This window comes from Syngnathus scovelli, chromosome 1, assembly GCF_024217435.2.
Source record: "Syngnathus scovelli strain Florida chromosome 1, RoL_Ssco_1.2, whole genome shotgun sequence".
NCBI lineage: Eukaryota > Metazoa > Chordata > Actinopteri > Syngnathiformes > Syngnathidae > Syngnathus > Syngnathus scovelli.
The window spans coordinates 18,028,592-18,050,866 of record NC_090847.1 but is presented as its reverse complement, the minus strand read 5'-3'; the positions used below and the strand labels follow the sequence as shown (position 1 = coordinate 18,050,866).

The window sequence follows — 22,275 nt, the reverse complement described above, 5'->3', positions numbered from 1 at the left end:
GTTGGAGCGCCTTGCTGCCTTTGTTTGAAACTGTTGTCAGGGCAGAGGTATGTATGGCACGATGGGGTTGCCGCTAAAGGTTCCTGGAGCACATGAATGAGAGGATGGACGTGGGCAAGGGCAGAAAAGTAAAGGAAGTACACTCATCATTGCATTAAAGCAGGGCAGGACACATGAGTTGAAGAAAAGGGGAGACTGAGGGAGGGTACTGGGCAGGGTGCTGTAATAGAGTCTTTGTTGTAGTTGGTGTGACTCACAAAGCCTTGGCTGGGGAAAAATAGCGTAGTTACCGTTACCAAACACACAGAGAGAGGAGGAAAATATTTGTGTGCACGGCAGGTGTTGCATTTGTCCAATCGTGATATTTTAACTTCAGCTTCACATTATGGCTCCTGAGGTTTGACATCTTCATCATTCATGATCAGCAACCCCAAATATTTAACTTTTCAGACTTTGGATGTTTCATGTTATACTGTTATACTGCACACACTTGTGTACTTATACTTAGGCATGTATATCGTTGCTTTTTTTTTTTTTTTCTCAAACAGTTTTGGGACATGCTACAAATGCAAATGTGAAGTTATGAAATTGTAAGATAACTGAATCATCTATAATGGCCTTGTTGGTGTTGTTGGAGGTTTTATTCTTAAAATTATATTTAATCAGTGGTGGGCCGTAAGAGCCAGCAAAGCCTTCTCTGCTGGCCTAACATAACCAGAAATCGTTAACATAATGATAATGCTGCTCTTTGGAAGACTACAATCTAAAACACTGGATGTACAATTCTGCATGGCAAGGGTGAACGACTTTTGTGACGAAGCTGAGTGCGCCAAGGGCAGATTCAATCAGATTTATGAAGAAACGCTGAGCATCTCAGGTGGTCCAAGTGTGTGCAGAGGCCAGGGCGCAGCGCAAGGCGACCTCTGCACACACCACCAACAATGCCATCACAACATTCTGGACAACATTCTTTGACAGATATGCAATCAATTTCAAGACCACGAAAAAATATTGTTTTTCTCCCTTCTCGACCCTCAGCACTTCCAGATATACCATTGTTGATTTTTAAAATGCGCCAAATAATAGCCCATTTGAGTGATGCTATGCCTAGTAGTGCTTAAGTGTGTTTCTAACTACTCTCCAGTCCTGGTGTTATAAATGCTTGCAAAATGACAGGTACTTATTGACTAAGTTGGACATCACTGAAGGCCTAAGTGTGAAATGCACCACCCACCATTGTATTTAATATTATTGTAAGCCTATTATGCACTGAGTGTAAATATTGCAAAAATTTAAAAAAATACCAAACTAATGATTCAATTGAAATGAATCACGCATAAATGATCATTAAAACTATTACTGAGGTAAATGTGTTATTTACAAGCATTTCTAAAATGTTAATTGTAAATGTATTTTACTTAAAGGGGGTTGTTAGCCAAACAAGAAACCAACATGCCTGAGAAAAGACAACAAATCAAAGACAGACGGCTTGATTTACGTAAGAGGTCTCGATCATTTGTTGCATACTTGCTGACAAATTCACAGCAGCCTTTGCTATTTACCTGTTACTTACTAGGAGAGGCAACTTGTTGTGGTGTCAGTATGAATTTGCAGTTGTTGTGAGGTCATAAGGTGTGCTCCAAATTAGTGTAACTGGTAGTGGAACAAAAGCTTTTGGTTTGTGATATGAAACATCACCAATTATATTTTAATTACGGTGCATGACTCACCACACACTAAAGGCAACTCCAACAATGGAGATGTTTAACACTTGATGGTGTGTATTGTACTCCATTAGTCTGTGCTGCTCATGTGTGTGCACGTGTGCGTGACTTCAGCTTATGCAGTAAGCAGGATATCCTGTCCTCCCTGCGGCTATTGTAGTTGGGCCAGACACTACCCCCAAAACCATTTCCCCTCAGTTAAATGTCCCTTTTTCTTTATCATACACTCATACTCACAACCCACACAGACATACATACACTTGCACACACATGCACTCAAACAGCCCAATGCCAGCCTTAACACAATGGGACCCAGTCCAGCACCACCCTATCAGCTGGCTAAAAACAACGTTTTAGGTCAGTAATGACATGAAAATTGTGGAACAATGAGATTTCATACGTAGGTTTGATCAGTATCATCACTACAAAACAGTACTATTCGTGAAAAAGACATTTTACAGCTTCTACAATTTTTGGAGCATTTTCCAAAAAGTACACAGTCTAATGGTAACATGGTAACAAATACTGAATGTTGTTGTTGTTGGATGGCATGTTCTTAAACAGGGAAACAAACATTTATACAATATGCACAATGACAAATTGTGACGTTTTGACAAAACCCATCCTAATGAACTAATAGGGAACGTGAGCTGGGTTTAGACCGTCGTGAGACAGGTTAGTTTTACCCTACTGATAATGTGTCGTCGCAATAGCAATTCTCAAAATGTACCCACATTCATTATTCTGCTTGTATGTCTAATCACGAGTTCAATGATAATGAAAAATATGCTGCATTTTATATGATTACTTGTACAATAGCACAATGGAATAAATCCACCGACAGAAAGCAGAGGCAGGGTAACGATTTACCCCATGTTACACACCAGCAGTGTTGGGAAAGTTCATTTTCCACACAAACTAGTTCAAAGTTCAGTTCACAAATTTTAAAATGAACTTGTTCAGTTTATGGTTCATAATGGACATTTTTTATCGTTCCAAAAATGAAACGTTCATAGTTTTTTTCCTCCCCCAATCAAAAACGAAGGTCACCACGAGCTGCTACCCTCTGGCATATGGGCATTTTCTCATTGTTTTCACCCATTCCATTCACACTAGTATCCAGGTGCTGTCACAGTTTTAACTACAAGAGAAAATTGTTTTTCTTATTTATTCCTATGTAAAAAAAATTTGAAATGTGCCAATTGGCGTTTTCAAGTGAGCTTGCAAGATATTTTTGCCTCCAGCTAAGCTGAGCCCCATAAATGATGTTTCCAAAACTTTGCAGGTGTCCATAGTCCACAGGGCAAACGCTCGATGGTTTTGCTTGCATGCTTCATCTTCTTGGAAGCTAATTGGAGAGATCATAGATATACAACAGCTAGTATTTGTGTTTGGGTCGGTTCATTACAACCCATATAACTGGCGATTTTGACGTGGATTGGGTTGTTAGAATAGACTAGAGTAGAACAGAATAGGGCTCGGCGGCGCACTGGGTAGCACGTCCGCCTCACAGTTAGGAGGGTGCAGGTTCGATTCTACGTCCGGCCCTCCCTGTGTGGAGTTTGCATGTTCTCCCCGGGCCCGCGTGGGTTTTCTCCAGGCACTCCGGTTTCCTCCCACAAAACATGCTTGGTAGGCCGATTGAGCACTCCAAATTGTCCCTAGGAGTGAGTGCGAGTGCGGATGGTTGTTTGTCTTTGTGTGCCCTGCGATTGGCTGGCAACCGGTTCAGGGTGTCCCCCGCCTACTGCCCGTTGACCGCTGGGATAGGCTCCAGCACGCCTGCCTCCCCCGTGGGGACTAAGCGGTTCAGAAAATGGATGGATGGAGAACAGAATACAATGCAATGCAATATAATACAATACAATACAACAGAATACTATATAATATTTAATAATTTATATGGCGCACTACAAAGAAAGGGAAAATAGTCAATTAAATCACAAGTTAAAATACAGTAGGAGAAACATACATTTTGTATAAAGACACCAAGAGAATAATAACAACAAAGTCAGTCTTATGTTGGGTCGACAGCCAAAAAATAAATATGCGTCTTCAACTGAGTTTTAAAAAGGAGAGATCATTCCAGAAGGAAGGACCAGCAACAGAAAACCCTCGATCCACTCTGAGGCTTCAGGCGTCGAATTAGATTTTTCCATTTTTTGGACTGGTTTGTTTTTCAGCAAAAGTTGGTAAGGGAATAGAGATGGGGGAGGCCCACAAATAGTGACAATCTATGTATAATTTACAATGCTTTGAGAAGGAACGTTTTCTTTAACCCTGATTTTTTGGGGTGAAAATCTGTGATAAGCATTTTCCCAAAAATATCTACTACTTGTGTGTGCTGAACCGCAGTATATGAGTCCACTGTAACTAGTCAACCCATTGAAGTACAGTAAGGCTGTACGTTGTGCTTTGTGATTTCATACCACTGCCAGTCGTGGGCAATAAAAGTGTTTGTGCGCACTTAAACAGCTTAGCAAGGAGCACCAACCCTCCCACTACGCTTCCTCCTCCTTCTCCCCCCTGCGGCCTGACCGAGGTGCTATTGTCTGGCTTCCTGTGGCCGTGGAAGCTTGGCTCTGCTCACGGGCACGCTTGCACGCTCACGCGCAACAGGGGCGAGCAAGCGAGCGAGGCAATCACTGCAGACGCCACAAGCAGAAAACACGCACGACTGAAAAGATCCCTGGAAAAGAAGCTCGCCTAGGTGTCAGACAAATACAAGAATTTCACCTCACACGAAAGGTCCAAACTCATCAAGTGTTGGAGACTCGGCAAGTGCAGCGAGAAGACCGAAGTATGGAGTTTAAATTGTGACAGCTCCTACACATTACACAGCTACTAGTGAGGAGAGCTGTCACCATCACTTCATCACAGTGAGTCTGCACTCGATTGTGTTTGTACTCGTATCAATGGGAGTGTGGTTTATATTAACACTCCAGACATCCAGTATTGTTGCGTTGCTGCTGGATTACGTGATGATCGATTTGCTTCAGTCTTTGGAAAAAATACAATCGACTTAAAAACAGCATTTTAACTTTATTTCCCTCTACAATAACTATGAAGAATGGGTTCATAATTTATTTGCCACTCTGAAGTATTTGTCTGAGGATTTATAGGAATAAAGTTCATGTATAGTATCTAAATTGCTATCTAAATTGAAGCTGGAAATCCCAACATTTTATAAAATCATTATTACAGTTGCAGCTGTTCCATTTATTCATCATTCATTTGCTTTACACAGATATGTAAGTTGAGATGAATGAGTGTGAAAGGTTCTTTGTTTATATGTGACTTGCGATTTACTAAGGTGAACTCAGCCTCAATTGGGATAGGCTGCAGCTCACCTACGACCCCAATGAGGACAAGCAAGTTAGCAAATGCCTGGAAGAGACTGCTTGCCAATCCATCACACTATCTCATACGTAACAACCCCCGAACATCATGCAAGTATTCTTCCACAATGGACATGCTCTAAATTCTATATATTAGGCAACTTAAATGCTGGAGTGGAACGGGCAGCAATCTTTCATCAGTTCTACTGGGGGGGGGGGGGGGGGGGGGCACACACACTTCTTAACTATATCTTTGACAAGAAAAAATGCCATTTCAGATATGGACAAATTACATGCAAAAATATGTGCTCTTAATTTATTTCCTTTTCCATAAAAGTGGATCCACTGTCCTAACCCAACAACAAACGGTTTGAAGCAGACATACGATAAGATATTTCGGTTTCTTTGTGTGTCTTTGGCATGTGGAGAAATTGACAATAAAGCTGACTTTGACTTTGATATTCCTTTATACGCTTCTACATAGGGAAATTATGGAGTAATGTTCTGACATGACAGATCTCAGCTACTCTCAAGTTTAAACCAGATTGTATTATTTTATTGCAATGTTTTTCCTTATTCAGATTTGTATCAAGACTACAGTTACAGTTAGACTTCACTTTGATGGTTAGTGCAGTTATTGCAATTTTGTTGTTTATCACAGTAGATTGGTTTATTTACATTTCAAAAACCAGAAGCTATTCATTTACAAATGTGATTGCACTTTAGTTTACATATTTAAATGTTCAGATATTAAGATGTGATAGACTGTTTTTGCATGATTTGGATGAGGCAAAATAACATGCTTTTTCTCGAATATATTGTTATAATCATTTGTATCAGATGTACTGTAATTATTTTCTGTATAAAAATTTAATTTGGTGTTCAAAAAGTTTATTTTCAAACTTGAGTCTTGAAATAAAGGGCGTCGTCTTATAATCAGGGTCGTCTTATATTCGGGCCAATACGGTTTATATATATTTATATATATAAAAAAAATAAGTTTGAGTCCTGGATTCCCCCTGATTTAATTGGATATGCTCTTTTAAAACGATACAGTCAAACAAAGTAGTACAAATTGAATAAAACAAGCCTTTAATTGTCTCATGATCAAGAAATTAACTTTACAGAAGCGAGTGGATAGCAGCAAAACACCAAACTAAGAATAGAAAGAGAAAAAACAATGTACCATAATTTCTGGACTATAAGTCTCTACTTTTTGCACAAGCTTTGAACTCTGCGTTTTATAGTTTGTTGTGGCTTATCTATGGGTTTTTCATAATTTTTATGATACTGTAAAAGGATTTGTTTTGGTAATACATGTAATAGAAATGGGGACATTTCATTTAAAACACCTGTGACTTATAGTCCAGTGCGGTTTATATATGAACAAAATGGAATTTTCCTCTAATTTTAGCTGGTGCTGTTTATATCGAGGTGGAGTTTATAATCCCCAAATTACGGTAAAACGTTGGGGAATATGATATGATAGTGACCGTTTAGCGGCAACTGTAGATCACAGTGATAACTGTTGCAAAGACGTTGTTCCCCAAGAAGACATTCTTGAATTAATCATTGTGTGCCAGTTCAAGAGCCATGAGTGAGGGAAGGCAACAGCTGGATGTACAAGATGAACTCAAGCTCTAGAGATCAGCAGATCCCAGAGGCCTCTTTCTGTCACCATCACCGTCCAAGGGGCTCTGCTTGCAAGTGCAGCTGTTCGTGACCCTGTGCATGAAACCAAACGCACATGGAGCCTGTAATCTTTTGGCCAACATAAGCCACAGCATGCTGAGCTATCCATCTGTAGCTCTCTCATGCGTAGCGGCCATCAAACCACCGCTGCCACGGTTCCTTGGCGTTTGTGTGAGGACTGGTATATGTTAGTGTTTGCCTGCTTAATGTAGGTTCTATGAGAGTGTGTTTGGTTCAGATGGGTACAGGGTAGGGATTGTAAACATCAACTTTCTCAAAGGAGTGTCAAAACGCCGTAAATATGTCACTGCCACACTGCACAAGGCACTGCCAATTAAGTGCACAAGCTCGGTGTTTTCTATGGAGCATCTGTTCAGTGAGTCACATCCAAACTCACTTGAGTTTTCTACACGCAATAGATAGGCCTCTATTCTGTCTCCTACTTAATGGTCTAAAATTGGCATTTATTTAATAGAGCTGGACTTAGAGATATCTGCAGATATTGGATGGACGCAAAGCTCTTAAAACAGCACCTCCTTTGAAAGCAGGAGCATGAAGCAGCCTTACAGTATCGTTTCCTGCCTGGCCTGCCTGCCCGCAACTTTCAGATTTGTTGAGCAAGTGGCGTTTCCTTTCTAAAGCACAAAGAGGTGGTGTTAGGTAGGATTGTGAGATGAATCTTCTATTTTGGGTTGAACTGAGTCACTAAATGATGGTGATAGCATTAAAAAATCAAAGTCAAAGTCAGCTTTATTGTCAATTTCTCCACATGCCAAAGACACACAAAGAAACCGAAATTTCGTTCCCCCCTATCCCACGGTGACAAGACATGGCCCACAATAGACAATCAAGTAAACAAGTAAACAACAAGTAAAAAATGAACAACTGTTCATTCTGAGATTTTGTGTTGTTGGGGCAGAAGCAGCATCGTGGTTTTTACGGTTTAGCTGGTGATAAGATTAGTGTGTTTAATTACGGTAATAGGTTTATTTTAACTGCATGAATTTAGTTAACTGAAACTAGATCCATCAAATTAAGTCATGTGTGATTTTCCAAATTTCCAAACTGAATGATGGAAATAAGTTTTAGTCCGGGACTATATACTACTAGTTATTGAGGGGTTGGGGGACAAGGGTGGACATCCGGACTTACCAGCGAGTATAGGTGGAACTTCAATAAGACATGGTTGTAGTCTGAGCCTCTATTGTGGAATTCAAAACCAGTTGAAGCTCAACTTAAATCCTCTCTGCGTGTACTTTTATGGTTGTGAGTGGATTTAGATTGAGCAGAGTGCACATGAGTGAAAGTAGTAGTTTGAGTGTGTTTAACCTTTGTCCTCTCTTAGCTGCTTCCCTTCCTCAATTCTGATGATAAAGCTTAATATGAATAGCATGTGTTACAAGAAAGCACACGCACAAAGAGAAAGCCGGCACAAATGTAGCCGGGTGACTGCTCGGAAGACATCTTCAGGTTTACTTTGGGGTGAGAAGTCAGATGCTTCTTGGTGACAACTTCTTCCTCTTCTCTCCACAGGAGTAATGAGCATGCTGAGCACCTCCATTATTGTGTCCATGATGGCTTGGAGAAAACTTGACTGGGGAATATCCCGCTGACACCTGGACTCCACACTTATTATCGCCCTTTCCTCCTTAAGACAATATTGTGGTGTGAGTTTGTTCCTCGGAGCCTTCTCCACCCTCACCATGGCGAGTTTGGTGCTCAATGAGACTGGGATGGAGGACTGCGGTATTGACGACTCCTTCAAGTACAACTTGTATTCGGTGGTCTACAGTGTGGTCTTTGTCTTGGGCCTCATCACCAACTGTGCTGCGCTCTTTGTCTTCTGCTTTCGCATGAAAATGCAGAATGAGACGACCATGTTTATGACTAATTTAGCATTATCTGATTTAGTATTTGTTTTTACGTTGCCATTTAAGGTCTTCTACAATGTTAACCGCCACTGGCCATTTGGAGATGGACTGTGTAAGGTTTCGGGAACAGCCTTCATCACTAACATCTATGGCAGCATGCTCTTCCTCACCTGCATCAGCGTTGACCGCTTTTTGGCAATCGTCTACCCTTTTCACTCCCGCTCCATCCGCACGCGCAAGAACGCCGCAATGGTGTGTGCAGCTGTGTGGCTGACCATTGTGGGAGGAGGGATATCAGTCACCTTCTTCTCTACCATCAACAGCACAAACAGAGCCACAACCTGTTTTGAAGGCTTCTCCAAGAGTACGTGGAGGACCTACCTTTCCAAAATCACCATCTTCATTGAGGTAGAGCTCTCAAAGCAAACACATTTTTGCCGTCTTAATGATTGAATACAGTGCGTTTGACTTTTTCGCGCCTAGACAAATTAGCACCAACTTGTAAATTAGAAAGGGAACAATAGGGTTTTCAAAATTTTAGGCCAATTCAAATCTGAAAAATGTTGCGTGCATTTGTATTCAGTCCTTCTGCGTCAAGACTTTGCAGTAGGGCACAACCGATAAGAAATTTTTGAGGCCAATGCTGATATTTGACAGAAAATGAAACCGATTTCAGATTAATCGGCCGATCAATTCTAAGAATATATTAACCTATTTTTTTTAATCACTTTAAAAATGTACTATGTATAACATTTGACTCTTACAATACTTTGCCCTTCAACATTTGTTTGATTCTTAAACAAAGAGACATTTAGGGACAAAAACCTGCAAAAAAAAAAAAAAAAAAAAAGCTAGACACTGAAGTTTTTGCCCGTTCTTTCCCCAAAAAGCTCAAGCTTAGTCACATTGGATGGGGAGCGTCTGGGAACAGAAATTCTTAAGTCTTGCCACAGATGCTTCAATGGAATTTAGGTCTGGACTTTGTCTGGGCCATTCTAACGCATGATCTAAACCATTCTATTGTCGGGTTGGGCGGTATCCTAAAAATAACCTAATATGATAAAAACAAAATTTTTGGATAGCATGTATAAATGTGTTGCTGTGTTTTCAACTTTGTTACTATAACTATTTAAAAGTAATAATAAGCTGTAGTGTTTTTGTTGTAATGTAACTGCATGGAATAATCTTTTATTAGTCATGTGACAGCCCATGGCTATATATATTTTAAAGACACCCCGACACTATTGGGTGGGGGTGGGGCATCCACAGTGCCTGTGTTCACACACAATCAATTTAATATGTGAACATTGATGTTTGGATCAATAATAGATTAATATGCATTTTGAGGGGGCATTTTACTAGTTTAGAGGAGGTGTACATTTGAAGGAAGGATCCTAATAAGAACATTTCAGTTGTACTTTCCAATATTTAGCAAATTGGTGGCCCGGACTTTTAATACACATGCATGTTATTCCTTGCTTAAGTCAGGTTTTGTAGTATGCTGAAAATATGCATGATGACGGTTTGAACTCAACACAAGTTTTGTGACTTGACGGAAACAATTTGGCCCAGATATTATTAGCAAACTGAATACAATTCCTTTGTGGATGTTCACATTTTCTATTTGAGAGGTTCTGTTGTAATGTGACTTTTTTTGTTTCAGAGCTGTATGGGTGTATACTCCACTGTCATAGATATTTCAACAACACATCAATGTGGCCGTAAAATGTAAAGAACATAGAGAACAAGGGTGAAGATACATATATATTCCTACAGCCTGTAAACCACACACGTTTACTGCAGATTTTTACACAGTTATAGTCTAGATCAAACCCTAATATATGACCGGGCTGGAGAGTCGCGTGAAACAAAACCGTGGCCTCTTTCCCGAGAATGGTTTGTTTTTTGGGTTTTTTTTTGGCTTACAGTCCACAATTTTATTTCCATGTTTCTAAGTGTGAAGACTTATTCCTGCCCTTTATTTACCTTCCAAAAACTAAACTACAAACAAAGAAAAAACACTCACATGCTTCTTGTCTTTCTAGATTGTGGGATTCCTACTTCCCCTCCTGGCCAACTTGGTTTGTTCCTCGCTGGTTCTAAGAACACTACGTCGTCCAGTGACGGTTGGCCATGGCTGTGACAGCAAGAGACGCGTCTTGAGGATGATTCTGGTCCATCTCGGGATCTTTATCTTCTGCTTTGTCCCATATAACTCTATTCTCTTTCTGTATGCTCTGGTGAGGACCCAGGCTTTAGCTAACTGCTCTGTGGAGCGTTTTGCACGAACTTTGTACCCTATCACTCTGTGTCTGGCCAGTCTCAATTGCTGCCTAGACCCTGTGGTCTACTACTTCACTTCTGAGAGTTTTCAAAAAAGTTTGACCTTGGGGAGCAAAGGATCCGGCTCTCGACCCGGGAGTATTCCCCGTAGCGACTCAGAGACACAGGACCCGGAAAACGCTCTCCCAAGAGACACGCACACTTTGACGAGGAATGGGAAAGACACTAAAGTATCAGAGAGTGAGTTTTGACAAGATGAAGAAAAGATAAACCAGGATAAGGTATGAGAGAACCTGGATTTCAAAAGTAAAGTATCGACTGTTTGGTCCTTGAAGTGGTAAATGCATAACTCGGCAGATTAGTCCTGCTGTAAATCCTAAACTATGGTCTGGGCTTTGCTATTAATCCACCACTTGGGAGCAGAGGAATGTACTGTGTTTATTACAAGTTAACATGAAGAAGAAGCAACACCAGGACAGCAGTTATAGTCCTTGGGATGACACAATGACACTTGAACCTCAAATAACTCTGACATTAACACACACACACACTATGCACTGGATTTTCAAATCTGATATTAATGACTTTTATAACTCACTGAGCCCATATCTTGTATTGTTTAAAATCTCGTATATCAGTGTTATGACCCAGTTTAGACATGTTATTATTATACAGGTAATCTGGAGAGAGAAAAAAAACATGTCGTGTTAGGTTTGGGGCCATTAAATGAAAATAAATGTTTTAAATTGCTCTCATTGCTGCATTTATTTTTCCGGTCCCCTGCCTCTTAGTTTGTTAGTTTGGTCCACCCTAGTACGGACTGGACTCTAACAGCATGGTAAGATGTTTGAACTCACATAGCAGTTTGTCCTACTGTGTTTTCAGCATGCAGCCAGTGTGTTCTTGTCGTAGGTTCAAGAGGCGGTTTGGATCCATTTGAGGACTCTGGTCTGCATGTGTGCTGTGTCACAGGCCAAATGCTTATTATGGCCGAAGCAATGGTCCATTGTTCACTTCTGAATGAGGTCTCTCTGTCCTAATCTGGCCTGAGACTGTAGATCTGCTCAAAGTCTCACAGCAATGTGTACACACTCCAAAGTACGGCTTAACAGGGTTGACTAAATAATCACCTAAAAGCACAAGTAATGGGGTACAAAACACATGAGTCAGCACATTTTGCAGATTGAGGGCTATTGCTGAAGCAGCACAGGTTATAACAGGTAATGATAATGGTCATACTACCTTTACTAGGATTTTATACTTCTCTGTCCAAAATTAATTTAAGTGGCAAGCTTGCCAGTACACAGAGGTGTTAACCTCCTTGAGAGGGAAAAGAAGTGGTTGTTTTGAATGCTTTATTGATAGCCAACTGTTGGCATAGTGACTGTTGGCAAGCCGACTTTCATTTTATTAGGAGATACACATTTTTACTACACGTCACATGTTTGAAAAAATACTGGGATCTGAAAGCGGTCAATATATCACCGGCCTGAATCCAGCCAATGTCATACAACACGGACTCCGAACACGGTGCCTCAAAGTGTCTCCCGAAAGAAAATCATCCTTAGGAAAATTATCCAATTCAACTTCATTGGTTTGAAAATGTTTGTTTCAACGCCAGCAATTTCTAGTGATAGCAAGCAAACAATCCCTCCACTAGACAGCAGAGGGTACAATTAACCTGTGGACCTGTTGTCTTTTATCAAAAACAATAATAAGCGTTGTGTTCAAATAATGATGACCATACTGACATTTGTGAGTAAATTGAAACAACATTCTTATCATTCATTATTCATCTCTTATTGTTGTTTGGTATTGTATCACTGATATTTTTTAATGTAAAATAAGTGGCATGACTCATGAATGATTGGGGAACTATAGTTTAGGATGTGCACACAAGCTGCACGGTGTTGCTTTGAATTCTAGTTGATAATGATGACATTGCAAAGAGCTACTGTGTTTTGGACAGCTGCATCTTGTCTGTTTCCCTTTCTATGCTTTTTTGTCATGAAAATCACTAGAGACAACTGGCTTGTTGGTATCCATAGCAGCTTTCATTGCCACTGTTCCTAGTGGCAGAAAACTAATAATAAATATCAACTAAACTAACAAATATTTATTGAGAGACAGAATTTCCCCACCCCTCCTCCAGTTCTTACCCACTGTGCTCTAATGCATATAGTAGTTGTATGTGCCATTAAAGCATGCGCTAACCACTTCCTCTTCTTGTATCATCAAGATCCAATGTTCACCATAGAATGGCGAAGATTGAAGCAAACTGTTGGCCACGTGACAGTTTTTTACAGCTACAAGAAGATTAGCACCTTGAAATCTATACCACCGTCTGTCAGTCTACTGTTGCCGTTGGCGGTCACACCTTGGTTTGATTTGCTTTCTTTACACACATGGAGAGACAAGACAATGCACCAGGTACTGTTACTGTGTTGTCTTTTTCCCCATTTCTTTCTTCCAGGTATTTTACACTACTGCACATTTGAGGTCATGTTTACTGGCCGCTGTATAGTGATCACAACTGCTTAGTTATCATAATACTGTGGGACTTTAATAACAACTCATTGTATTATTTCCAATTGATATTTGATGTGCAATTGTTGACATACAGACAAAACTGTGATTACTCGTAAGTCAATACAGTTGTTTCAGTGCAATATTAGCCAGGTAGTTTTAAGCAAGCTTGACTGGGAAACTGTATAAAATGGGTATATGACAGGGTATACAGTGGGGGAAATAAGTATTTGACCCCTTGCTGATTTTGCAGGTTTGCCCACTTGCAAAGAATGCAACGATCCATAATTTTAATCATATGTACATTCTAACAGTGAAAGACGGAATCCCAAAGAAAATTCCAGAAAATCACATCATATGAATTTATAAAAATTGATAATCGTCTGATGAGGAAAAACAAGTATTTGAACCCCTGGACAAACAGCATGTTAATATTTTGTAGAGAAGCCATTATTGGCCAGCACAGATGTCAAACGTTTTTTATAGTTGGTGACAAGCTTTGTGCACATTTCGGCAGGGATGTTGGCCCACTCCTCCCTGCAGACAGCCTCCAAATCATTCAGGTTCCGAGGTTGTCGCCTGGCAACTCAAATTTTAAGCTTCCTCCAAAGATTTTCAATTGGATTCAGGTCTGGAGACTGGCTAGGCCACTCCAGGACCTTGATGTGCTTCTTCTTCAGCCACTCTTTTGTTGCTTTGGCGGTGTGCTTAGGATCATTGTCGTGGTGAAACACCCATCCTCGACCCATCTTCAGCTCTCTCACTGAGGGAAGGAGATGTTGGTCCAGAATTCTACGATACATGGCCCCGTCCATCCTCACCTCAATACGATGGAGTTGTCCCGTCCCCTTGGCTGAAAAGCACCCCCAACGCATGATGTTGCCACCACCATCCTTGACGGTGGGGATGGTGTTCTTTGGGTTGTACTCGGTGTCCTTTGCCCTCCAAACACGACGAGTTGAGTTGAGGCCAAAAAGTACTATTTTGGTCTCATCTGACCACATCACCTTATTCCAGGCCTCTTCTGAGTCGTCCAGGTGCTGAATGGCGAACTTCATGCGGGCCTGTACATGTTTCTTCTTGGGCAGGGGGACCTTGTGTGCGCGGCAGGATTTCAATCCATGACGGCGTAGTGTGTTACCAACCGTTTCTTTTGTAACTGTGGTCCCAGCTGCCTTCAGTTGATTCATCAGTTCCCCCCTTGTGGTTTTGGGATGATTCCTCACCATTCGCATGATCAGGGAGACCCCACGAGGTGAGATCTTGTGTGGAGGCCCAGACCGAGGGAGGTTGGCGGTGGTGTAGTGCTTCTTCCATTTCCTGATAACTGCACCGACAGTTGGTCTTTTCTCTCCAAGTTGCTTTCCGATTCTCTTGTAGCCCATCCCAGCGTTGTGCAGATCAACAATCTTGTCCCTGATGTCCGTAGAAAGCTCTTTGGTCTTTCCCATGGTGGTGATGTTGGATGCTGGTTGTTTGGGTGTTGACAGGTGTCTTTTATACAGGTAAAGAGGTGAGGCGGGTGTATTTGATGTAGATAAATGGTTGGGATTGGGGCTGTGTCTTAAAGAAAGACTAACTGGCTTGTAGGAGCCAGAATACTTGCTGTTTGTCCAGGGGTTCAAATACTTGTTTTTTCTCATCAGACGGTTATCAATTTTTATAAATTCATATGATGTGAATTTCTGGAATTTTCTTTGGGATTCTGTCTCTCACTGTTAGAATGTACATATGATTAAAACAGTAGATCGTTGCATTCTTTGTAAGTGGGCAAACCTGCAAAATCAGCAAGGGGTCAAATACTTATTTCCCCCACTGTATGACAGTGGAGCAGTATACATTAAAATAAAATCATCATCTTTCATCAATTGCAAACTTCCTCCTTGGGCGTAAAGAGGAAGGGCGTGTCTCTGATTTATGACAGGAGGAAGGGTGACACTGATTTGGTGTTTCCTGCTTTAGTCAAAGTCAAAGTCAGCTTTATTGTCAATTTCTCCACATGCCAAAGACACACAAAGAAACCGAAATTTCGTTCCCCCCTATCCCACGGTGACAAGACATGGCCCACAACAGACAAACAAGTAAACAAGTATAACAACAGCGTGCTGAATAAATAATGAATAAATAACACAATAAATAAATAAATAAATAATAAATAAGAGGAGCAAAAAGGAGCAAGTGCGCGTACAGCAGACATTCCAGAAAATAGCGCAACAGTGCCGCACGCTACGCAGAAGGGGGTAGCGAGTTCAGGGTCCTAACAGCCTGGTGAAAGAAGCTGTTGGCGAGTCTGGTGGTGCGGGAGCGCAGGCTCCTGTACCTCTTCCCAGAGGGCAGAAGGTCAAACAAAGAGTGAGCCGGGTGACTCACATCTCTCGCAATCGAGGTTGCCTTGCGGGCGAGATGGGAAGTGTAAATGTCCTTCAGGGAGGGGAGCGAAGCACCAATAATCTTACCAGCCGTATTCACTATGCGCTGCAGGGCCTTCAAGTTCTGTTCAGTGCAGTTACCACCCCAGACAGCGATGCAACTGGTGAGGACGCTCTCAATGGTGCCACGGTAGAATGTAGACAGGACTGCCTGAGGAGCACATGCACGCTTGAGCTTCCGCAGGAAGTACAGGCGGCGCTGAGCTTTCTTCGCCAGTGACGAGGTGTTTGCGGACCAGGAGAGGTCCTCACTGATGTGCACCCCCAGGAACTTGGTGCAGCTCACCCTCTCCACCACAGCACCATCGATGATCAGCGGCAGGTGTTTTGTGTGACCCTTCCGGAAGTCAACAACGATTTCCTTGGTCTTGTTGACGTTCAGCAGGAGGTTGTTGTCCCTGCACCACGTGGTCAGAAGGTCAACTTCCGACCTGTACCGAGTCTCGTCGCCCTTCGTGATGAGACCCACCAGAGTCGTGTCGTCAGCAAACTTCACTATGCGGTTGTCGCTGTAGGTCGCAGTGCAATCATGCGTCAGCAGGGTGAAGAGCAATGAACTGAGCACACAGCCCTGGGGGGCCCCCGTGCTCAGCGTGATGCTGGCGGAGATTTTGTCGCCAACACGCACCACCTGAGGCCTCTGACAGAGGAAGTCCAGTAGCCAGTTGCAGAGGGAGGATTGTTATTAAAGCGTATGATTGATCACATTTTATATTAGTGTTCTTGGTATCAAATATTCAAGTGATACTACAGCTCACATGCGGTCCTGATGTTAAAAACATCATAGAAAATGGATCGATTGATGGTGATTCAAGTGATACTACAGCTCACATGCGGTCCTGATGTTAAAAACATCATAGAAAATGGATCGATTGATGGTGTGATTTGGGGTTTTCATGATATTTAATTGCCATGATACTAATGTCATGGGTTAGATTATATCCAAACAATTCCATAATTTGCCGTCTAGTATAGTCATTATATTTTACTCATTAAGTGAAGAGACGATTTTGGTCTTATCATACATACAGTAAGTAGCCTAACTAACCTTTTTTTTTATATCGCATGACATTTCCATCAATGTGTGTTCGTTTCTTCTTTAATTTAGGAAGAATGGCACACCTGAAACAAAAATCAAACTTATACAGGATGGTCTCAGTCTGAATCCAATTCTTGTTGAATAGCCCTGTTGGTCCGGAAAGGTACAATACAACGCTGAGCTTTTGGTCTGACAATGCCCAAGAGCAGAATCAGGATGCAGAAAAGTAGCAAAAAAGTCCTTCACAGTGATTATATTGGGTCACACGCAAAGGTGGGGGCCAGTTCATTTTCCATAATCGTTCCTTGGTGTCTCTTCCCTGTTCCTTAGCGTCTCATCCCGTCCTTGGTGGCCCATGTGGTTGTCCTTTCACCTCATTCTTCTCCCCGTTCCTTGGTTTGTTTTCGCCAGATGACGCCAGTCCCTGCAGATATGATACTCACACCCTTTCCCCATTGGTTCTCCCCAACATCAGCTCTTTTTATCATTTTGTACCAGTTCTGGCAGACTACTATGTTTTGTCACTAATGTTCTTGCTATCCTTATCATCTTTCATGCCTAAGTTCCTTTTCTCATGTTCTGTTAATTATTTTCTCTTCGCAGCTTCAAAATGCTGCACGTCATTCATTGTTAATTGTACAAAAACTCAGCCAGTACAAAAACATTAAATACGTAGTTCAAGATAACATCAGGCAGTGGTTATAACATAATTTGGAGCTATTGAGCCATACGTATTGTTTATGAATGTTTAGAAGTTATTCAAATACAGTCCCAAAAAATGTCTAATTGGAGAAGTTGGACAAGTGATTTCTATATTAGAATATATACTTGTGCATTTCAATCAGTGTGTGTGTGTGAGAACATAACCTATTTTCCACAGGGTTTAACCTTAGATTTAAGGCAAGAACTGTCAAATTAAGATTTTATTTATTTATGTGACAGTGGGAATGACGCTGAATACATCCCAATCAGGGCACGGGTCCCTAGGACACGCATCATGTGGCCACAACATGACTGAATGGGAAGAGCTCATGGACAAGCTGTACACATATTTCTACTTGTTGCTCTTCATCCCAGGACTGCTGCTAAACACCACGGCTCTGTGGGTCCTCTGCAGACACGTTCGGTACACACAAGCTCACGTTCACACACAAAGTACAAGTTGGAAAATTCACTTCTCTTGAGTGTGTTATTTGCATGACAGGAAGAAGAACAAGACTGTCATCTTCATGATAAATCTGGCCTTGGCAGATTTGATTCACATCCTCTCTCTACCTCTAAGGATTTATTATTATTTAACACACAAGTGGCCCTTTGGACACAGTATTTGCCTGCTCTGCTTTTACCTTAAGTATCTCAACATGTATGCAGCTATCGGATTTTTGGTAAGTAACAACTGTGATGTACGTACTCAGTGTCTACCCGCCCCGCATTGTTACATAACTGAGATTTATAGTAATTTCTAGATAGCTGATAGCCTTTCAAAAGCTTTTTATTTTGTACTCATGAATACCACGCCTTCCTGATTTGCTAATTGATTGATACCTACTACTCTGCAGGGCTGGGAAAATATAATATAACTCGGTTAAGTCAGCTGCAAAAACAGGTCAAGGCAGAAGCTCTGCCTTGATATTCTTGACATATTATTGCATGGCTATGATCCACACAGACGTTTTCTGTTCACATCCAACTGTGAATTGTATTCCCCATGAATGCGTCAGTCTGTTAGCACTCTCTACTGGTGTAAAGTTGTTACGGCAGCCAAGATCGGGGCAGGAGGGCGGGAGTAACCACCGTCACGTTACAATGCGATATTTGTAATCTCCGCTCCTAAACTCAAAATTGATCCGAATGATAATTTGTATTTTATTAGCTTTTTCAAAGAATGGTCAAAGTTCTCTGAATTACGGTAATGCGGAAATACCTACCTTGCGCTGAAACAGGTTACTTTGTCAGTATAGTCTCCCTTCCAAGCACTCTCACCCGCACGCATCGCATACATATCTGATTTATATCCACATACAAAAGAGATCAATGTGTCCCTTTAAAGAAGAGCATTTCACGTATTTGAGAGTATTAATATGTAATGCAAAAAAAATAAAAATAAAAACGAACAATCATCTTTCAATACATAATCACTACAACACAACACAACACAACAACTACAAACCTTTACAATAGCTGAAATCTGATTGGACAAAAATAATCCCACAACTGACAAGAAGCTGAGCAGCTAAATAACAAGCTGTGAAAAGAAGACAAAAGACTGTGTCCCCTTAAAAAATTCTATGTCAAATTTATGTTCCCCTTTAAAGCTGCCTTTGTTTTAGTAGTCTCTCTGTGTCTCTTTTTTCTCAGGTGTGCATCAGTGTACAGAGGTGTGTCTTCCTGCTTGACCCCTTCTCTACTCGAAGGTGGAGGAGCCGCTATGACCTTGTGATCAGTATATTGGTGTGGGTGCTTGTCGCTGTGGCCTGCTCCCCATTCATCCTCATGCGCGCCGATAGCAGCAGCACCTCCCCCTCAACTCTCTCAGTAAACAAGACCTCATTTGTGAATGTCACCTTCAGTCAGCAGTCCAAAACTTACACAGGGCTCAACGTGACATCTTTGAACGCCGGCCTCGGTGGATTCAAGAATGTGACTCAGATCGGCTGTTTTAAAGACTTGCCCATACGCCATGTGTCCCTTTCTCTGGCTGTTGCCATAATGGTGTTGGCTGAGGTGTTTGGTTTCATGATTCCTCTGTCTTGCATCAGCTATAGCTCCATCCGCATTAGCCGCTCTCTCTATCAGAAAAAGAACGACGTTTCGAGCAACTCGACTCCTGGTCCCTCGATGCGGAGTCGACTCTCCGTGTTCACATGCGCTGATAGGAACCATGAGAAGCCGCAGGCCAATGGGGAGAAGGAGCGCGCCCTGCGAATGGTGCTGATTTGCTCCTTTGTCTTCTTGCTGTGCTTTGCCCCATATCACATCAACTTTTTGCTTTATCTGATGGTGCAGCAGGACTTAGTGTCTGCGTGTGCCACCAGGGTGGCCGTGCTCCAGTTCCACCCTGTGTCCCTATGCCTCGCCAACCTGAGCTGCTTCCTTAACCCGCTGCTCTACTACTTCCTAACAGCTGAATTCAGGTTGCACCTCGGTAAGCATACCTCCTTTTTCACTTTGACTTCGGTCAACTCTCAAAATCCCCTGGTAAACAGATTGTTGAGCTCTGAGAGTAGCTCTTCCAAATGAGAGTAAAACTAAAACATCTTTTGAGGGTTAGCAAATATACAGTACTTTATTTTATATGGATATAGACAGGATATTTATTCTGTTGAATTGACAAAAATCACCATCAAGTGGAACTGACCCAAACATTCTCCGACCTTATATCCAGAAAATGTTCTCCCAACCAAAGAATTACAAGACATGATTACACATTACAAGCAGATGTTTGAGATGTTTTACCCGTTTAGCAGTCATTACCTGAATGGAAATGTATAGCACATACAGCAGGGGTCACCAACCTATCTTAAACTTCCTGGGTACTGATTAAGGCAAAGGGCTACCAGTTTGACACACATTTCTGAAAGCCAATTTGCTCAATTTGGCTTTCATTATTATTGTTATTATTGTCATTTACGGTTCACATGTAAGTGTGATTTTAACAAGAATAGCAAAAATACAGTCAAACCTGGGTTTTTGACAACAATCCGTTCCAGAAGGCGGTTTGAGAAGCAAATCGCTCGAATTCCGAATCTATTTTACCCATTACAAATATTGGAATTTTCTTTAATCCGTTTCAAGACAAAAAAAAAAACCCAAAAAAAAAAACGCCTTTTTTAAGCATTTTTCATTTGCGCATATTTGTCCGATCGCGCAACTGCAGCGCACCGCCGAACGCGCAACCGTAGCGCGTCGCCGACCGCGCAACTGCACCGCGCTGGTCGCATTATTGTGACTGAGCCGCCGCTGAAATTTAGAAAATATTTTAAAAGTCCTGATGTACTTTCCAAAATTTAAGTGGACCTAAGTGCGCAGGGAACATAATTTTGTCCGATCGCGCAACTGCAGCGCACCGCCGAACGCGCAACTGCAGCGCGTCGCCGACCGCGCAACTGCACCGCGCTGGTCGCATTATTGTGACTGAGCCGTCGCTGAAATTTAGAAAATATTTTAAAAGTCCTGATGTACTTTCCAAAATTTAAGTGGACCTAAGTGCGCAGGGAACATAATTTTGTCCGATCGCGCAACTGCAGCGCACCGCCGAACGCGCAACTGCAGCGCGTCGCCGACCGCGCAACTGCACCGTGCTGGTCGCATTATTGTGACAGAGCCGTCGCTAAAATTTAGAAAATGTTTTTAAAATGCTGATGTACTTTCCAAAATTTAAGTGGACCTCACTGTCACATTGCTTTAAGAGCGTCTTTGTGTTTTAAGATGGCTTTACTGCTCCCACTTGCTTTCTTTGGAGGCATGATTAAGGGTTAATACAATCCTCAAAGTAACCAAAATGCAACTACAACGGAGTCAGTCGGCATCCGGGCCGCGCGGTCGGGTTTTCTTGGGTCCTCCCGGCTCATCTCGCGAGGTTCGACCTCCAAATTTCGTTCGAAAACCGAGGTTTGACTGTAAAATAAATAGATGCAGCTCACTGACAAGTGCCGCTATTTGAGCTAATTTTAGAACAGTCCTGCGGGCGACTCATGCGGTCCTCACGGGCGACCTGGTGCCCGCGGGCACCGTGTTGGTGACCCCTGATGTAGAGAGATGGGGAATAGGGAAATAATCTTCCGAATAGCACACATTTTTGTAATTGCTATTTTAGATTTTTTTTTTTTAACGAGCTAGCAGTCATTTTAACGTTGGTCTGTGTCCTGTAGTTCTAAGTAGATCTGTGAAAATAATGGTTTTTGCTTCAATTGTGATGCAGCTTCTAATAGTTGGATACAATAAATTGCTAGTGTGCATATCTATTTGCCCACATAAGATTGTAGTTGTGTTTTATTCAGGCTAGTTATCGTATGGTATACCATGAGCCTCTTGGGAAGGTGTTTTGTTTGTGATGATTGAATCACAACTACTGAGTAGTTATTTATATAACATGGCAAAACGATTGTGCACCCTCTAGATTGGTTTTGATGCTTTGCTTTTAATCAATGATGTTTTATCTTGTATTTTATTCTGACTTCAATTCTTTTTTTACATGCTATTTGTTTCCTTTCCCTTGTTTATTGGAATTGCTTCTGTGTATGAAAGGTGCTATACAAATAAAGCTGCATTCGTAAGTCACATTACGATATGCCTACTGAAACTCTCTGGTGGTGTCATTAATCTCGCACATTATTATTAGTGTGTGTGTGTGTGAGTGTGTGTGCGTGCGTG

General features: G+C 41.7%; 2 protein-coding genes and 1 long non-coding RNA gene across 5 annotated transcripts; 2 read left to right on the top strand and 1 right to left on the bottom strand.

Moving 5' to 3' along the window:
- Positions 1 to 4,268: 4,268 nt before the first annotated feature.
- lpar4 (lysophosphatidic acid receptor 4) lies at positions 4,269 to 11,658 on the top strand. Of its 2 annotated transcripts, none has more exons than XM_049735670.1 (3): positions 4,269 to 4,603; positions 8,288 to 9,033; positions 10,671 to 11,658. In XM_049735670.1, exons 2-3 carry the CDS (start codon positions 8,458 to 8,460, stop codon positions 11,157 to 11,159), a joined length of 1,065 nt encoding a protein of 354 aa, XP_049591627.1. In that variant the 5' UTR covers positions 4,269 to 4,603; positions 8,288 to 8,457; the 3' UTR covers positions 11,160 to 11,658. The 2 variants fall into 2 exon arrangements, with proteins under 2 accessions (XP_049591627.1, XP_049591636.1); XM_049735679.1 differs by lacking the exon at positions 4,269 to 4,603 and adding an exon at positions 5,314 to 5,686.
- LOC137840243 (uncharacterized) lies at positions 11,400 to 12,247 on the bottom strand. Its single transcript, XR_011086766.1, has 2 exons — positions 12,151 to 12,247; positions 11,400 to 12,038 (listed from the first exon to the last, which is right to left on the bottom strand). It is a non-coding gene; the product is annotated as an uncharacterized lncRNA (long non-coding RNA).
- Positions 12,024 to 22,204, top strand: p2ry10 (P2Y receptor family member 10). 2 transcript variants are annotated; one of them, XM_049735657.2, is made up of 5 exons: positions 12,024 to 13,338; positions 17,845 to 18,028; positions 18,107 to 18,287; positions 19,261 to 19,830; positions 19,909 to 22,204. In XM_049735657.2, exons 1-5 carry the CDS (start codon positions 13,314 to 13,316, stop codon positions 20,140 to 20,142), a joined length of 1,194 nt encoding a protein of 397 aa, XP_049591614.1. In that variant the 5' UTR covers positions 12,024 to 13,313; the 3' UTR covers positions 20,143 to 22,204. The 2 variants fall into 2 exon arrangements, with proteins under 2 accessions (XP_049591614.1, XP_049591606.1); XM_049735649.2 differs by having other exon boundaries at positions 19,261 to 22,204.
- The last annotated feature ends 71 nt before the right edge of the window (positions 22,205 to 22,275 follow it).

Bases quoted from the DNA above. Each gene is read 5' to 3' on its own strand.
- lpar4 (XM_049735670.1), top strand. From the start codon at position 8,458: ATGGCGAGTTTGGTGCTCAATGAGACTGGGATGGAGGACTGCGGTATT. The intron at 9,034-10,670 runs GTAGAGCTCTCA...TTGTCTTTCTAG, and splicing joins AAATCACCATCTTCATTGAG to ATTGTGGGATTCCTACTTCC.
- p2ry10 (XM_049735649.2), top strand. From the start codon at position 13,314: ATGGAGAGACAAGACAATGCACCAG. The intron at 18,029-18,106 runs GTACACACAAGC...TTTGCATGACAG, and splicing joins GTCCTCTGCAGACACGTTCG to GAAGAAGAACAAGACTGTCA. The intron at 18,288-19,260 runs GTAAGTAACAAC...CTTTTTTCTCAG, and splicing joins ATGCAGCTATCGGATTTTTG to GTGTGCATCAGTGTACAGAG.